The sequence below is a fragment of the Gekko japonicus genome, unplaced genomic scaffold (assembly GCF_001447785.1).
Source record: "Gekko japonicus isolate JY-2015 unplaced genomic scaffold, Gekko_japonicus_V1.1 scaffold38, whole genome shotgun sequence".
Classification (NCBI taxonomy): domain Eukaryota; kingdom Metazoa; phylum Chordata; class Lepidosauria; order Squamata; family Gekkonidae; genus Gekko; species Gekko japonicus.
This window is the reverse complement of record NW_015170276.1, coordinates 983,564-1,002,032: the sequence shown is the minus strand read 5'-3', so window position 1 is coordinate 1,002,032 and position 18,469 is coordinate 983,564. Positions and strand designations below refer to the sequence as shown.

At 44.3% G+C, this 18,469-nt stretch overlaps 1 protein-coding gene across 1 annotated transcript in view; it reads left to right on the top strand.

The window, feature by feature from the left end:
- Positions 1-3,529: 3,529 nt before the first annotated feature.
- SGPP2 (sphingosine-1-phosphate phosphatase 2) overlaps positions 3,530-18,469 on the top strand; it is a 42,944-nt gene continuing 28,004 nt past the window's right edge. Inside the window, exons 1-2 of the mRNA XM_015417637.1 lie at positions 3,530-3,791; positions 15,069-15,227. Coding sequence (XP_015273123.1) covers positions 3,534-3,791; positions 15,069-15,227 — 417 coding nt within the window. The 5' untranslated portion in view covers positions 3,530-3,533. The remainder of the gene's footprint in view (positions 3,792-15,068; positions 15,228-18,469) is intronic.

The following is an 18,469-nucleotide window of genomic DNA, read 5'->3' as shown; positions in this document are numbered from 1 at the left end:
TCTTTCCCTCCCAGATAAACTGACAAATTTCTCCCTTCAGGATTATATAAACTTTCAGGGGCTTGAGCCTGTGTTTTTCTTCTGTGTTTTTCCATTTAAATGCCTCTCAACTGCCTTCAATATTCCTTGTCCCCTACAGTATACTCAGGAATAATCCAGTGACTGTTTTTTTCTTTTCCTTTTAGTTAATTTAAACATTACTTTTACATTTGTTCCCTGCATACTTGAAGTATATAGGAATCACAGCCCTGCCTATGGATGGCTGGATTTTGCTTTTTGTTATTGGAATGGACATCCCCTTTATTATTACATATGGAAAATGATGTATTTGGTCATGGTTGGCCCATCTACTGAGCTGGTGGGATAATTGCTACTTAACTTGTAGACAGCAGAAAAACTGTATGCCACCTCTCTAGAGAACAGGCCTAGGAACCATGAGCAGCAAAAGAGAGTGTGTACTTTCTACCACTTTCCATTCACTAATGGTTGCAACTGAGGTACAATTGGGATAGAGGGAGGAAGGGAGACAGAGGCTGCTGGCATTGGTCTAGAGGCTGCTCGCTTTCTTAGGTGGAGGGAGAATGAGGGAAAGCAACAGGAAGATGGCATGGCTGTGTTCTGTACAGTTATAAAGCTTTAAAATGTCAGACCTGGAACCCATGCTTGTTTTCAGTCTGCAGAATTGAGCTCACATTCATTATGGTTTAACTATATACATCCATCTCACTTTCTTTGCATGTGGTTTTCTCTGTCCTTTCCCATTTTTTGTTTCTCCTGTTAAAAATGATAATGCTGCAGCTGCTGTGACTACCCACCTTAGGTCAAAGCACCAGATGCACAGCCCAGTTATAGATCACAGCTACCACCATATGACATGAATCTGCCTTATACTGAATCAAATCATTGGCCCATCAAGGTCAGTATTGTCAATTCAAAGGTCTTGTACAGCACCTATTACCTGATTCTTCAATATATATATTTTTACATTGGAGATGTGGTGATTTAACCTGTGACTTTCTGCATACCAAGCAGATGCTTTATCACTGGGCCACAGCCCTGACTGAAGACAAAAGCAATACACACAAAAAATAAGATGCAGAAATGGAGGAGCATATAAACGGGAAAATGAAGGAGGATGTAGATTTGGATAACTGTGTGCAGAACTGGGTCAACCTAGGCCATCAACTTGCTCAGAAAGACTACTGAAAACATAATTCTAATAAAGAAGTGTTCTTAAACTGGTGTACTTCTAACAGGTCCCAATGTGTAGGTTTAGTTTTTCCCGGCCGTATTATGGAGTCTGCATGGTTTCCTTGTAGCACTGGGTAATGGTATGTTCTAACAAAAACAGGCACCCCCCTTTCCCCCCCCCCCCTCACCATCAGCACCTCACTGGAATTTGGACATTGTCTGGATGAGTCAGTTAATCAGACCAGACCGGGCAACCCAAAAACTCAGTCAATGCAATAATACCATCCTTCTGAGATTACTATACCATTTCAGAATATGAGTGGAAGACAGCATGTCTGAATTATATTCAGAAAGAAAAAAACTCCACTGGAAGTCTGTATACCGGTGTGCAAATATGCTCTCACCTTTTCTTCTGAGATGCTATCTTTCCAGGGGGAGGGAGTTTACACACACAGTGCTCGAAGGACAGTACTGGATGCTTTTAAAAAAGAAAATCTTGTAGAGTAGCCTTCTAAACAAAACTATGCACTTACAAATTGTTCATAATTATCCACCAGTACCAAAAATAAGAACAGATGCAGACTGTGCCAAGTCTGTAATGCATGGTTTCCATATGATTAATTACATACGTATCCTGCCCTTGCTCAAGGTGGCAATCCCATTTATACTCATTTATACAATCCCATTTATACTCACAACAACTTTGTGAGATAGGGCTGAGAGATGGTGCCACAAACTTTTTGTGTCTGGCATTCTGTTTGTTATACCACATATAGGCTTCCATATGTGGAACAATCTCAAATAATCACACTGGCAGACATGTCTAAGAGCTATAAGAATGTAGATACACAGAAGTGGAGAAGCAGTGGTCCTGATATATGGATTTCATATGGGGCAGTTCAAGGGCTTGCTTGTTGCTCCCCTGCCCCCAACCACCCAGGGTGTGCTCCTCGAAGCCCCGCAAAGGGGGAAAGAGTGGAGCCTGATGGTAGCAGAGTTAGAGGCTTCCTCTTCCTCCCTTCCTTGTGGAGAAAGCTGCGGAGGAGGGAGACAGTGAAGCTGGGTGCTGCAGAAATGGTCGCGGCCTGCTCGTCCTCCCTCTGTGGGGCTGAGGCTGGGGAAGGTGAGCAGATAACTGCCAGCTTCCAAGCAAAGGACAGGACTCCAATGGACTGTGCCGTAATTCAAAGACACCAGCACAGAAATTAGAGCACTGTGCTCTGCTGAGAGCTGCATTCTGTAAACTGGTACCTCTGCATTGCAGTCTTGTTTAGTTCCAGATAAAGGGGCAGCAGAACTGAAAGTAGGCTGGGAGGCAAGTTCAAATAGGAAACAGCAGCTTATCCCAGAGAATCAGCAACAGAGTCAGAGCACAGTGAAAGGAAGTCTATCATTCCCTGCAGTTCTGAATGGTCATTTTTTTTCTCTTAGTGTTGTGTTTTTTTTGGTTCCACCTTTTACCACTATTTTCCTCTGTGGCCTTGTAAATATATCTGCCAATGAAGGATGCAATTCATATTCTATGGGCTCTAGTCCACAAAAGTTTATGGCACAGTAAATCTGTTGGTCTTTAAGTGGCCACAAGATTCTTTTTCTTTAACCAGCTAAATTAACAGCCATAATGATAAATGGAGCTGTTTTATATGCCTCATCTGCTGGCTTAATGTGGCACACTCTTCTAAACCCACTGACTAACAGGGAGTTAAAAGGCTGTAACTCTGCTTAGGATTGTACCGGACATTTCTTGAGATATTTAGGAAGAATATCAGCAAAGTGTTGCCATCAATGAAAATGCCAATTAAACTATGCTTAAATATACCTTTCTCTGCACTTAGCAGAGGTCTGACCAGGTGTCCGACTTGCTTATTCTGCTCCCTTCAAGCATAATACTCTTGCTTTTTATTCATAAACTCAGAGAAGCTGATATCCCACGTGCCTTCCCTTTATCAACTGGACTCAGCAACTTGATAGGTTTCTACTGTGGCAGTTCCTCCATGAGGATCTTAGCAACTTATCCACCCCACCCCGCGCAGGTATTTGTTTGAACTGCATCGGGAAAAGAAGCGAGTGTGTGTATAAGTCACGTAGGCATGGTAAACTGTTCCGGGTATGTGAAAACCGGAGTCGAAGGGACAACGCCTTTGCCGCTTTCTGAGGAGGAAGCCGCCCCAGGGCTGCGGCCAGGGTCGAGCCGAGGACTGGCGGCGGTGCTTTCCCCGGGGCTGCACCTGTTCGCCGGGCGGCCGAAGCCCCGCCCCTTCCCCCGGCCCTTCTACAAACGCGCTCGCCCACCGGGCCGCGCTTGGCGCTCGGAGCTGCTTCTTGCCCCGGTGAGGCTGGTTATGGCCAGGCTGGTGCGCAGCCTGCGGGACTCGGAGCCCGTCGCCCGCTTCCAGCGCCACTGCGGGCTCTTCCCCGCCACCTCCGAGGTCGGAGAGAGGGGGGCGCGCCGGGCTGTAGGCGTGGGCAACGGCGGCAGCCGCCCGTCGGGGACTTGGGACGTGCGCGATTTTGGCGGCGACGCAGCCTCTCCCGAGCATCGTCCCCGCCCGCCGGCGGACTGCGCCACTCGCAACGGCAGCCCCAGCAACAGTCGGAAGGTAACAACAGTTGAAACTGGGCGGAGGAAGAAAGTGAGGAAGGGGGCTTCCGAGGGCAGAAAGGTCGGGCCGGCGTCTGTGTCTCCTCGGCCAGCCGTCTGAGGCACTCGGCCTTCGGCATTTGCAACCCTCCCCGGCGGTCATAGCGGGGAGTTGTCCGACCAGACCAATTTCCCAGAAGCTGCTGCTCCGCGCTCCTTCGTCCCTTTGCCCCGATCGTACGTGTCTATTTCACACGTTTTTGGTTTTTGAGGATTGAGTAAGGCGAAGCTGCGAGGCAAAATGCCGCCGCGCAGCACATAGTGTGAAATTGACACTTACGATGGGGCAAAAGGGCAGAGCGAGCGCGGAGCAGCAGCTTCTGGGAAATCGGTCTCATCAGTGCCTGCCTAGCCGTAAAACTTTTTTTTTTTTTGCCCATCCTCTTGCCTCGCCCCGCCAGTACGCCCTGGATCTCTCTCACGAAGGCAGGTGAACTTCCTGTGGCTGGCATTAAGGGGACAGTAGGGCGCAGAGCTGCAGAACTCGTTTCTTGCCAAGAAGACAAGTAAATAATTTAGTGGCAAGAGAGTTCAGTATCGAGGTCGGGTTTCCGCTTGAGAGAAAGGACACCTGTCCTCCCATTTCTGCAGTCACGTTTAGTTCAGGCAAAGTATCCAGCCTTGAAGCTGGTCTTTGTTTGTAAATTCTTTTAGTATGCTGTTTGCTACTTTGCTGCTATTCACAGGGCTTACCACCTTAATCGAATTGTAGCTATATTTATTGCTCAGTTACTTAGGTTGCTCTTGACTCTAATTAGCCTATCCTGGCACCACCTCCCCACCCTCTACTTATATGTAATGGTTGGTAACTTCTGTTTCTATGTATCTGATCTGAAGAAGTGTGCATGCATGCACACAAAAGGATGCTCTTTAAAGTATTTGAAAACTGCTTCATTCCCAGACTGCTTCTGGCAAATGTGCTAGATCGCTTCCTTTTCATGTTAATCTTGTAAACAAAAGCTATTTGAGTAACTGGGCTGTAAGTAAACCTTTCAAAAATAAAAAAGTAGATGACAATTATTGGAATAATAGTTTGTGGGTTAGTATTTGCCAAAGGCTTGTGTGCACGCTGTTTTTAAAAAGTCCTTAACTACTAAGGCACTTGAGGGAACTAAATCTGACATCCAAGGAGGGAAACTAAAAACATGGCATGGTGAAGAATCATGGCATTTTCACTGAGAAGTAATTGGTTGATCTAAGGCAATTTTAAATATGTTCCTAACAGCTATTTCAACCATTCTTTTTTTTACACAACTTTTAAAATGACCTCAAAGCATTCTAATATAACTGTATGTGATTTTCCAGCGGATCATAACAAACATATTGATTACCTTAGACTATTATGTGTGTGTGTGTGCGTATGTATATGTATATAAAAAGGCAAGCCTTTCTGGGGAAGGTGCCTCGGTGTCCTATTGGCGCATTCCGCTTCTCCAGTTTTACATCCCCACGTTTGATGTGTTGCACCTTGGGAGTTGTAATTCTCAGCTGGCCTTACTGCAACCATTGTTGTTGTTCAGTCGCACAGTCGAGTCCGACTCTCCGCGACCCCATGGACCAGATCCCGCCAGGCCTTCCTGTCTTCTGCCGTCCTCTGAAGTTTGCTCAATTTCATGTTTGTTGCATCTATGACACTGTCTAACCATCTCGTCCTTTGCCGTCTCCGTCTTCTTTGACCTTCAATCTTTCCCAACATCAGGGTCTTCTCCAGTGAGTGCTCCCTTCTCATTTGGTGGCCAAAGTATTTGAGCTTCAGTTTCATTATCTGGCCTTCCAGGGAACAGTCAGGGTTGATTTCTTTTAGGATTGACTGATTTGATCTTCTTGCAGTCCAAAGGACTCTCAAGAGTCTTCTCCAGCACCATAGTTCAAAATAATCTATTATTCGGCGCTCGGCCTTCCTTATAGTCCAACTCTCACAGCCATACATGACTACTGGGAATGCCATTGCTTTGACCATGCGGACTTTTGTTGGCAGGGTGATGTCTCTACTTTTATCATGCTGTTTAGGTTCGCCATCACTTTCCTCCCAAGGAGCAGGCGTCTTTTAATTTCATGGCTGCTGTCACAGTCTGCGGTGATCTGGGATCCCAGGAACGTGAAGTCTGTCACTACTTCCACGACTTCCCCTTCTATTTGCCAAGGAGTGATGGGGCCGGATGCCATGATCTTAGTTTTTTTGATGTTGAGCTTCAAGCCCACTTTTGCGCTCTCCTCTTTTACTCTGAGCAAGAGGCTCTTTAGGTCCTCTTCACTTTCTGCCATTAGAGTGGTATCGTCTGCATATCTGAGGTTGTTGATCTTTTCCCCAGCAATCTTAATTCCCGCTTGTGATTCATCCAGGCCAGCATTTCGCATGATGTACTCTGCATATATATTAAATAAGCAAGGTGACAATATACATCCTTGTCGTACTCCTTTTCCTATGCTGAACCAATCAGTTGTTCCGTATCCGGTTCTAACTGTCGCTTCTTGGCCCTTATACAGGTTTCTCAAGAGACATGTGAGGTGGTGTGGTACTCCCATCTCTTTAAGGACCTGCCATAGTTTGTTGTGATCCACACAGTCAAAGGCTTTAGCATAGTCAGTGAAGCAGAAGCAGATGTTTTTCTGGTACTCTCTTGCTTTCTCCATAATCCAGCGAATGTTGGCAATTTGATCTCTAGTTCCTCTACCTCTTCGAAACCCAGCTTGTACTTCTGGCAGTTCTCTATCCACGTACTGTTGAAGCCTAGCTTGTAGGATCTTGAGCATGACCTTGCTAGCATGTGATATGAGTGCAATTGTGCGATAGTTTGAACATTCCTTGGCATTGCCCTTCTTTGGGATTGGAATGTATACTGACCTTTTCTAATCCTGTGGCCACTGTTGAATTTTCCAAATTTGCTGGCAAATTGTGTGCAGCACTTTAACAGCATCATCTTTTAAGACTTTGAATAGCTCAGCTGGAATACCATCACCTCCACTAGCTTTGTTGTTAGTAATGCTTTCTGAGGCCCATTTAACGTCACATTGCAGGATGTCTGGCTCAAGGTCAGTGATTATACCGTCGTGGTTTTCAAGGACATTGAGGTCTTTCTTGTATAGTTCTTCTGTGTATTCTTGCCATCTTTTCCTAATCTCTTCTGCTTCTGTTAGGTCCCTACCGTTTCTGTCCTTTATTATGGCCAGCTTGGCATGGAACGCTCCCTTGATTTCTCAAATTTTCTTGAAGAGATCTCTATTCCTTCAGTCCACTATATTGGTAGACCTGGCCTCGGACAATTGCCTTATGCTGAGCCTTAGAAAACATACCAGCACTGGGGGGGGGGGCCTCTTGCTGTCTGCTTTCTTTATTTTTTTAAATATGACAAGGTCAAGTATAACAGAGGAGGAACAATCACTGCCAGAACCCTGCCTAACCTAACAGTGAGTTGCTGAAATGTTATCAACCTGCCCAAACAACTTATTTATTCAAATATTTATCTCCTACTTTCCCCTGTGATTCAGGGCAGCTTACCGCAAGGCACACTGAAAAGTATAATAGGGGTGTGAAAAAAACAAAACAAAACACTTTTTCCTGGCTCCATGGTAGCCTATGGGGACCATTATAATCAAAGGCCCCATAGGCTATAATGGAGAAATATTCTGGGGGTATCTGGGGCTTTGGGGGGCTGTTTCTTTAGGTAAAGGCACCATATTTGCAGCATAGCTGCTGGTGCTTCTCCTCAACACCCCCCCCCCCAGTTTCAAAAAGTTTGGACCAGAGGGTTCAATTCTATGGGCCTCAGAAGGAGTACAGGAAAATAATGCAGCTTTCGGTCTCCATTGGGGAGAAAGACTGGGTATGGTATCTCCCTTATAAATAAAAGCCGAATGATGTTGGGACTTCTCTAGAACATTCCACACAGTTCGCTCTCTGATCTGTCATTCAGAGGGTCTCCCTATTCACTGGCTGCTTTGCCTGAGTCCTGCCTCCAACATTCTAAACATTTTGCCGTTCCTCTCCCCCCCATAGCCAGTCAGAACACAGAGGTTATTTGCATATGCAGCCTCATTGGCCTCTGCCTCAGAACACAGAGGTCATTTGCATATGCCACCTGATTGGCTTTTGCCTCTAACATTCTAACCAGTTTTGCTCTTCTGAGGTAAAATGTGTCCAATCTCCAGGTGAGGGCTGGAGATCACTCAGAATTACAACTGCTTTCCAGATGGCAGAGATCAGTTCCCCTGGAGGAAATGGTGGGCTCTGTATCCTTATATGCTGCTGAGGTGGCCCCCGAATGACAGCCAATGTGATGTAGCAGTCAGGGCTTCAGAGCACAGGAGAGGCTGCAGGTGTGTGGGGGGTGGAAAGCTGAAGAGTGAGGGGAAAATAAAGGTAGGTTGATGATTGGCTGGTAAGGAGATAGGGTTGCCAACTCCAGGTGGGAAATTCCTGGAGATGTGAGGGATGGAGCCTGGAGAGGGTGAGGTTTCAGGAGGCGTGGGACCTCGGACAGGTACAAAGCCATAGACTCTACCCTCTAAACCAACTATTCCCTTCTGTGGAACCACCATTGCCAATCTCCAGGTGAGGGCTGGAGATCACTCAAAATTACAACTGTTCTTTAGGTAGCAGAGATCAGTTCCTCTGGAGAAAATGGTGGACTCAGTGTCATTATACCCTGCTGAGGTCGCCACAGCAAATTGACACTGAGTGTCCAAGGCCGGGGCACCCACCCAGAGCCTCTTTCTAGAGGCCGTTGTATTTATTTCTACGGGCCTTTTCCCTAGTTTGTTATAAATCTATTTTTTAATTATATTAAAACATACATCATTTGTCATATAGCAAAGTAGCCTTTACAAAGGGTTATTAGATCTTCCACCAACACAATAATAATGCTGAAATGGGTGTTCTAACTTCTGTACTACATGTATAACCACTAAAACAGATTAATGTTCCATTACCATGAATGTAAAAGGTTTTTTTGGGGAAGCATCCTTTTACAACTTTGTGAGGTCATGGGGAAGTATTAACTCTCTTCCTTCCCCCCTTTCTGGTCATAATATTAACAAAGGTTTGTCATTGTGCTACTATTAAGTACATTGTGTTGCCAAGTAGGATAGAGATGAGAAGAAATTTGGGGGGGGGATGCAGAAAAAGGTGGAAGGAGAGAGAAAGGAGCTGTGATTCATGGAATCTAGAGGCTATTGTTTTTGTTTATGATTTTGTCTTCCATATGGTGATGGAATTGGAGCATTTTATTAGAGTTTGTAATTATATATTAGCCAATGAAAAATCAACACAAGGTATTGTAAATTTATCTTATTTATTAAATTCATTATTAGCCAGTCAATTTAAAGATTTGTAAATCTAGGATACTACTAATATACATTTATAAATGAACAGGGCAGGCCTTCATGTTCTACTTTTTCTCTGTAAAGATGTTTCTCCATGTAGAGCTTGCCTCCTTGACAAAGGTTGAGTGGGTGGAAATGGTCTGTACCTTGCTTGTGTTGCTTAGTTTCATAAACCAGCGCTATCTTGCAAGGATCTAGTGCTCGCTTTGGCAGCACATATACTAAAATTGGAACTGAACTGCAAGGATCTAAGAGCATAGTTGCTACTCTTAAGTAAAGCAGGCAGAACAGTTCATATCAGGAAGTTTAAATAAGAGTCTTCAACGTATCTTTTAAACTAGGGGTGTCAATCTCATTTGTTATGAGGGCCGGATCTGACATAAATGAGACCTTGTTGGGCCGGGCCACATGTGTAATAAAATATAATAAGACAAATGTGGACAATCACAACCTGGTCTAGAAACAAATACTGAGAAAACAGTCGTGAGAGTCTGACCCACAAATCAAGATACATGACACCTCTTGCTTTGAATTATTGCATCAAAGTGTCTGTGCTGTAGCAAACTGAGTATGCTGCTCAGGTGTGTATCTGTAAGCTGCAAACCTACTTTGGATTTATTGACATTCATTACAGGAATCTTATGCTCAGTGTTCTGAGCCTAGGACCCAGGGGAAACCATGAAATGGCTGGGCATTGCAAGCTTTTGTACATAAGTTGCTTCATGTGCTGGTCAAGAACATGAGAAGGCATCCTGACACAGACTGAGGGTCATGTATTTGTCTACAAAACTATAGTCTTCCCCAGAGAAATAACTACAACTTCCTACAAAGGAGATGTGCTGGGTGAACTTGGTCTTGAATCAGTATGCCGGCACAAAGGCTTAAGAGCTTGGGGGTGCTCCTGGATGCCTCTCTTACAATGGAGGCCCAGGTTGCCACTGTTGCTTGATTGGCCTTTTACCATCTACAGCTGGTCAGGCAGCTGGTCCTGTATCTCACTCCCCAGGACTTAGCTACAGTGAACCAAGCAGTGGTCACTTCCAGACTGGATTATTGTAATTTGCTCTATGCGGGGGTGCCCTTGAACTTGACCTGGAAACTGCAGCTAGTGCAGAATGTGGAGGCATGTATGCTGTTGGCACACCTGTGCGGGCTCATGTTCAGCCAGTGCTGTGCCAACTGCACTGGCCGCCAATAGAGTACTGGATCCAGGTCAAGGTTTTGGTGTTAACCTTTAAAGTCCTACATGGCCAGGGACCTGCATATCTTTAGGACCACCTCTCCTCATATGTTCCTCACAGAGCGCCGTGCTCAAGTGACCAACATCTCCTGTTTGTCCCCGGCCCCAAGGATGTCCGGCTTGCCTCGACTAGAGCCAGGGTTTTCTCTGCTCTGGCCCCAGCCTGGTGGAACAAGCTCCCTCTTGAGATTAGGGCACTGTGGGATTTGTTACAATTCTGCCGGGCCCACAAGATATAGCTGTTCTGCCGGGCCCTCAGATGAATGTAGAAACAACAGAGAGATCATGGGAAGGATGCAAACAATGATGAAAACAACCATGATGTAGTATTATGAAAATATATTTAGACTGCTGTTTTGCAGTGAGTAGTGTTTCTTCAACAAGTAATAAAGATGTACACATACAACGGAGTTTGCATATTCTCCCAGCTTTTTCTCAGTGTGCTGCGTAAGTAACATTAATTTACACATCAACAATTCTAATCTGTGAATTAACACTCAACGTCCTCCCACTCCAATGAAACAGATTCTTCCCGTGCTCATTAAGGGCCCTGGTCACACGGGCAGGAAACTGCAGAGGAGAAGCGTGGCTGTTTGCCCTGGGGCAAACTACTGCGCAGTTACGTGATCAGACCTCATGTGGAGGTCCTGTGGAGGTACCGTGGAGGTTCCATGGCAAGGGAGAGGTGCCAATCACAGGACAAGCCGGCGCGCAATGAAGAAGCGCGCGCTGCGGCAAACTGTTTTTTATTTTTGTGTACATGACAAATGCGCATGCTCCGTTGGGTGCGCATGCGCATCCACAGAGACTTGGACAAAAAAACCCCACCTTATTTGCAAGGGGACATGGGCGGGCGCCGGATGCCACCGGAAACGCGATCAGACGCCCGCCCTTGCCCCGCAGTTTCCGGAAACTAGTACCTCCAAGGTACTAGTTTTTTGCCACGCAGTTTCGGCTGGAAGCCTCGGTTGAGCCATGGGAGTGCTACGCTTCCCAGATGTGCTGGTGAGATCGCGCCCGGAGACTCCGGCTGTTTTCCGTCTCACTTGTGTGGCTTCTGTTACGTGTGACCGCAGCCAAGGGCCTTCAGATGAGGCAGCAGACATCCAAATTCTATCTCAGCCTCTCCTGTTGACAATGCTGGCCAAATGGAACCAGCTCAAACTGAGCATTGCTGTCGAGGCGAATTCACCCTGTTTTGTGTCTGATTGGGTTTTATGAGAAATATGCCTTTAACTATTTGATTATATTGTTACTTTGTGATTTGTGACCCACCCTGAGCCCACTTGGGTGGAGGTCGGGATAAAAGTCTGATTAAATAAAGAAATAAATGTCCAATAAGTATTTTTCCATTAGTCTTCATTAGATTATGTTCTCTGTCCCCCAGGAGCAGCATTGGGGGGGGGGCGCATTTGGGGCTCCAGCAACAAGGGGAGGAAAGGAAGGCCTGCTCTGCTAACTGAAAATCCCTTCCTTGTTTATATACACAACAGTTATCATGGGTGGTTTGAGTACTGCAGGATTATTCCATGCTTCATACCATCACATACAATATAGTCCGCTTACAGTTCTGCTCCAAAAAAAGCAGCTTTAAACTTTCACTTACATTTAAAAGCCTTGTATCATAAGTAGTGTGCAAAATAACTTTGACACAAACACTAATGCCAGGCAAACTTTCCTTTCTCCAGCTATTCCTCTGCTGCATCTGAGCTGAGCTCTTGATCAGAGTGTCCTGACAGTTGCTGTCGGAGGTCACTTCAAGCAGCTTTCCCACTTGTACAGTAGGCACTTCTGCTACAGAGCCATGTTGAGCCTGTTTGTGCCCAGTCTGTGAATGAAATCTTTTCAAGTAACTAAGAAGAGCTGTGTTTCCTCTAGGGACATGGTTAGGCCATTAAGGTGATGGACTTAAAGCATGGGCTTTAAAGCATTCTTTTCTCTCCTCTTCGTGCTTTCACAGTCTGATGTGTCCATTAGATGAGAAACATCAACTAGATTGCATTGATTGCTTCTAGTTCCTATGCACTCAGCAACATCTGTATGCTAATCAGGGGTCATTTCGTAGAAAAAGAGCTAGGGGGACTCATTAGCATAACTCATTAGCATATGCCACACCCCCTGACATCACCGGAAGTGTGTCCTCCCCACAGCTGGCGGTGACCTCCAGCGGGCACCAGCAGGGAGCTCCAGGCCCCGCCCTCCTGCACCTCACCCGGGGGGATGGCGTCCCCCCGCGTCCCCCCCAAATGACCCCGATGCTAATTAATCGTGATAACTGATTGCAAGATTAGCTGGGCTCTTTGTCCAGACAGGGAAGGCACAGAAATGGCTTTAGTAGTAAGTTGCAATTAAAAAATCTCTATTTTGCTTTTTGTCATATGCTTTATAAAAATGGGAGGAGGCAGTGGCAGCGGCAGCTGTGGCCATAGCAGCAGACAGGTGTTAGGCTGCAACTGAGAAAATAGTATAATCATGCAAAAGGTAAACATCCAAACATGATGGGACACATCTGACCCAATTCCTTGTTTGTGTTTAGGTGCTCAAGCATGAATACAAACATGAATCATGATTAAGATGACTGTTGCTGTAATCAACTATTGTTGTAATTGAAAGAGAAAAATAAACAATCAATGCTTAAAGTAAATTAGTTCTGTCTAGGAAGTGGGAAGAAAGTATTGCCTTGATAAGTAAACATGCTCATTCTAACTCACAAAATGCATTCATAAATATGACCAACTGTTGGATGTTACAAGTTAGAACACTTCTATCTAGTATTTACTGGGTTAATACTGTGTACTGAACCACATGTTTGTTTGTATCCTATCTGCTTAGAGAGCTAGAAAGCCCGCCAGACTGAGATGTAGTTTGTTGTCCTGATTGGGGAATGAAGTAGCTAGAATTAGCATTTTATGGCCCTTTGTCCAGAGCAAGAAGAAGCTCCAGTCTCCATTAGTCTCCATTAGCCTGAGGATGACTTAAGATGTCTCCATTAGTCTTAGCATGACTTAAGATGTCTCTTCGTTAAGCTGTCTAGATAAGAGGATGTAGAAATAAAGCTCTTTGTTATTTTTCATCCTGTTTACCCTACCCTTGTTAGGTTGATAGTAAACTTTTTATATTTTAAACTACCATGGACTCAGACTCTTTTATACTCTGCTAACTCTGCTGAATTAACTTTATAAGAAATTAAAATAAGTACAAAACCCCAATACCAATCTTTGCCTTCCTTCCCAGCTTTAATCCCAGGGTTCTCAGTCATTCTTACTTAAACCCAGCTGAGCTTCCCTGTGACAACTGATCCATAATTTTTGGAATGACATGCCACCAGACTACTTGGTGTCATGTTGTAACTCCCTACCCGCAACCATGTGGTTCTGGAGGCTGATAACAGGGATACAGAGACTCACAACGTGGCAGCAGTATGTACAGTTCTAAAGATCAAGGCTGTAGCATGGATCACTTGCTGCAGCTACCAGTGGTGTTACTCTAGCAAGTAAAAGAACTCAAGTTCCTCAGGCAACATTCTGTCTTCAAATAGGGCCTGCAAGATGATGATTCTTGGAGACTTGCAGTAATAACCAATTTTGATTTCCAGTACTGACAGTTTACATCTGGTTTTTGAATTGCACACTAGCACTAGGTATGTGTTTAGGTGCTCAAGCATGAATTAGCTCTATCAGCTAATTACTGAGAAAAGGGCTTGCCTTTGCCACAGCCTGTACTGCCTTAGGAAGGCCTCCCATTGGTTGCTGTCCAAGAAGCAGGTACCTAACTGAGACAGCAGCCAACTCAGCCTCCCTTTTCACCACATGCGATGTGGGACAGGATTCTCTCTTTTTAAAGCCATTTCTCTGCCCTCAGTTGCATATACAGTACTCTCTGAATGCATGCCAAGGGGTTTCATTGGATTGTGAGCTCATGATATTCTGTGTGCAATGCTTTTTTTTTTTTAACGTGAAGAAAGTAAAAAGGTAAGACAGTGTTTAAATTCTGCTCTTTAGAGTAGTATCATTCCAAAGTTTTGTATCTACTCTACTAAAGTAGAGTGTCATTCTAAAGTTTTGCTTACTAAGCTAGAGAAGTAATAATAATGTATCTGTAAGCCTCATCATATGTTAAACTTTTTATGGGAACATCCATGGGTTGGGTCAGACAGCCTGTCAGAGTTCCAGACATGCAGGGGCCTGATTTGGATTAGGATGGTGGAGGGGGAGAACCTTTCCCCCTTTTTTCCTGACCTGAAATGGCCCTGAAGAATTACTATTTGCCGTACTGGAGGCTGCATGTGTACTGATAAGGCAACATCTCAGTTTCCCCATTGGAGCTATTAGCAGCTTGCTGGGGCCATTTCGGGTTGGGAAAATGATCAGGGGAAGGTCTAAAGCCCTTCTCCCCATGGGTCATGGTCCCAATCTGGGAAGCATGGAATTTCTAGAATACATGTGTGACCCACCAATGTACCTGGTAAAAACAACAACAACTAAGTGGTAATTAGGCTACCTGTATCAATTAAAACACCAGTCTGAGAAAGTGATATTTTATAAGCTTCATAGCAAACGGATGAAACATGTATGACAAAATACTTTATGGAGCTCTAGATGGTATTGAAATAATTTGAGTGTAACAAGGACTTCTTTTTATCAAAATGCACTAATATAAAAATTTCTCTCCTAGGACCATCTACATGAGTATGTTGTAAAGAATTACTTCTACTACTACCTGTTTACGATTTCAGCTGCAATGGGCCAAGAAGTTTTCTACATTACATTCCTCCCATTCACTTACTGGAACATTAACCCATATGTTGGTAGAAGGCTCATAATTATGTGGTCTGTAAGTATTGGTGGGATTATTACTCTGTATGTTCACTTGTATAACCTTTTGCCTTTCTAGAAGAAAATAACCTAAAGTGCAAGATGAGTTTTGTCTTGAAAGTACATGGCTGCTTATCAGCTTGCCCCAGTGGGGTAGATAGGTGCTCCACATGGCCATTTCAGGTTAGGGAAGCAGTATGGGGTAGGGGAATGTCTGAGCTCCTTCTCCCCACATGCCACTGTACTTTTCTAATCGGATATAGTCAACATATTTCACTCTGTGCTTCCTTTGGATAGATCAGTGTTGTAGCTGCTCAAACTACTCAGGTGTAGCTAATTTTAAGTAAAGGTAAAGGTTTCCCTTGCTCGAAAGCTAGTTGAATCTGACTCTAGGGGGCGGTGCTCATCTCCGTTTCCAAGCCGAAGAGCCAGTGTTGTCCAAGGACTTCTCCGTGGTCATGTGGCTGCCATGACACTGAGGTGCACAGAATGCTGTTACCTTCCCACCGAATCGGTACCTATTTATCTACTTGCAGTTTCTTGCTTTCGAACTGCTAGGTTGGCAGGAGTAGCTAATTTTAGTTCTATCCTAATTTTCTGGTCTAGTTCTAATTTCAGTTCGGTTATAGCAGCTCAAACTACTCAGGTGTAGCTAATTTTAGTTGTAAACAGGCTCAGAGGCTCTTGGCTAGTTTTACAGCAGTATGGGAAAGGTTAAACAGAGGGTCAAACCAAGGACAAGGATTCAAACTGAGGGCACAGGCCCTAGTTTAAGTTCTAATATCATTTTGAAACTTTATTATATCTAAAGATTAAAGTACTAATACCAGAGACTAGGGATAGTGAGTTTACAGATAACACTAAATCTTAGGTTTTTGTAATAGAAAAAGGAAAACAAATAACAAAACAAACAGCAGGTAGGGTTTAAATACAGCTAGGGCATAAAAAAGAGGTCTACCAGGAAATTTGGGTAAAGTTTATTCTACCTTTGCTTGGTAGGTCTTCAGCCTGTTCTGTTCCAGTCACTGAAGGTATTAGGAAGTTTCTAGGAAGTTTCTATCAGGTACAAAAACTCATATCACATTTTCTTGTGCCAGATTTTTTGCAGCAACTTGTAAAATTCAAAAGGAAGCAATTAAGGGGTGCAGTTGAATTCTAATAATCAGATGCAGTAATTTGTAATATTTTAAACTTTTAAAATTGTATACTATATATTTGATCTTGAAGTCATGTCTTAACTGATTTTTTGCTGGTCTTGAACCGTATTAACAGTAAACGGAAACTGGGGAGGGAAAAAAACAAGAGGTCCAATTTTAAACTAAATCTAAAGTTTTAAGCTAATTCTCAAGCCCTTAAAGAAGGGTTTTTACCTAACAAGAAAACAAGCAGTTACATACCTCCTGTAACTGTTGAGGCTATTCAGCTAGAGTCCACTTTAATCCACGCCTAGAAGGGCTAAATTAACATTTGAAATTAAATTAGCTTTGAAGTAAAAGGCAGCCTGAGAAGGAGGGAGCTCTTGTCTGAGTAGTTTCCTTTCGGCAATACCTATTGTTAATCAACCAGAGGCTGACTCACTCATCTTTATTGGGGTGCTCCCAGTCAGTGTGATTGGCTCCAGTGTGTGTGTGTGGGGGGGGGCTGGGGTTTTGGCCCAAGCCAAGGGTTCCTACGAGCAGGCCCCACTCTTGTGCCTAAGTGTCCCAGCTCCAGTCATAAAGTGTCTGGAACAAAGGAATAAACAGGCGAGTTTAGAAGATGTGCAAATTCAGCAACAGGGTGAGGAAGCCAGGGCACTAATCTCTCCATGTTGAGAGCCAGTTTGGTGTCGTGGTTAAGTGTGCGGACTCTAATCTGGGAGAACCAGGTTTGATTCCCCACTCCTCCACTTGCACCTGATGATGTGACCTTGGGTCAGTCACAAGCTCTGGCACAGTTGCCCTTGAAAAAGAGCCGTTTGTGTCAGAGTTCTCTCAGCCCCACCCACCTCACAGGGTGTCTGTTGTGGGGAGGGGAAGGGAAAGGAGTTTGTAAGCTGCTCTGAGACTCCAAGTGAAGGACGGGGTATAAATCCAATCTCTTCTTCATCTTCATGTCCCTAAAAAGGGTAAGCACGTTTCTCTCAAAGAAATCTACATAAGTGGGAAATTTATAAAAAAGGGGATTTAAAAAAGCAAAACAACCCAAAATGCTGGGAAGTAAATCCTCACAGCTACAATATAAAGATCAACCATTAGTCCCTTTACTAACCCTCCAGTCGGAGACCAAGAGGCAGGGTCTCTAACCCTTCTGGGTGTCATTCCTGCAAGGTGGGACACTTGCAAGCAGTGTTCCCTCTAAGCTGAGTTAGTGTGAGCCAGCTCACAGTTTTTTAGCCTCCAGCTCACACATTTTTGTCTCAGCTCAGGAAAGATGGCTCCAGAGCAAACTAATTTATGCAGCAGCCAAATCGCTCGCTCACAGTTTCAATGCCAGTAGCTCAGCAAGTAGATTTTTTGCTCACAAGACTCTGCAGCTTAGAGAGAGCATTGCTTGCAAGTTGGATTCCAAAAACAATTACTCTGGTAACTGTAGCCAATAAAGGCTAACTGGATTTAGATTGAAGCCCCAAAACCCAAAAAATAACACAGAATGTAATTAATCAGGTTTGCTTTTAAAATGTGCAGGAATATATAAATATAAAAGCAGTAAACAGCAAGGAAAAAAATAGTAAAATTTAAATAGCTAACCCAACATACAACCTTTGATTCTCTAATCCAGGTGTTACTTGATCAAATTCAGACACAGAATCTAGGCTAAATTTCAAAGTCCAGAGTCCAAGACCAGATGTTCCAGCTGTGCAAGACCCAACCTGGCTAAAAGATGTTGAGAATCAAGAGGTGTCCAAACTAGAAGAGGTACAAAACTAGAATTAATGATCTTCCTTTATGCCAAACTGCCAGCAGTTGGCCTGAGTCTGGTTGACAAATTAAATGTGGTGCTAGCCAGATGACCTGATCAGGGGTCATTTCATAGAAAAAGAGGTGCAGGAGCTCATTAGCATAACTCATTAGCATATGCCACACCCCCTGGCATCACCGGAAGTATGGCAAGATGGCAAGAAAGAGAGAGAGAGAGAGAGAAAGAAAGAAAGAAAGAAAGAAAGAAAGAAAGAAAGAAAGAAAGAAAGAAAAAGAAAGAAAGGGAGGAAAGAAGGAAGAGAGAGGAGGGAGGGAATGAGGGGAAAGAAAGAGGGGGGGAAAGAGGGAAAGAAGGCGCAGA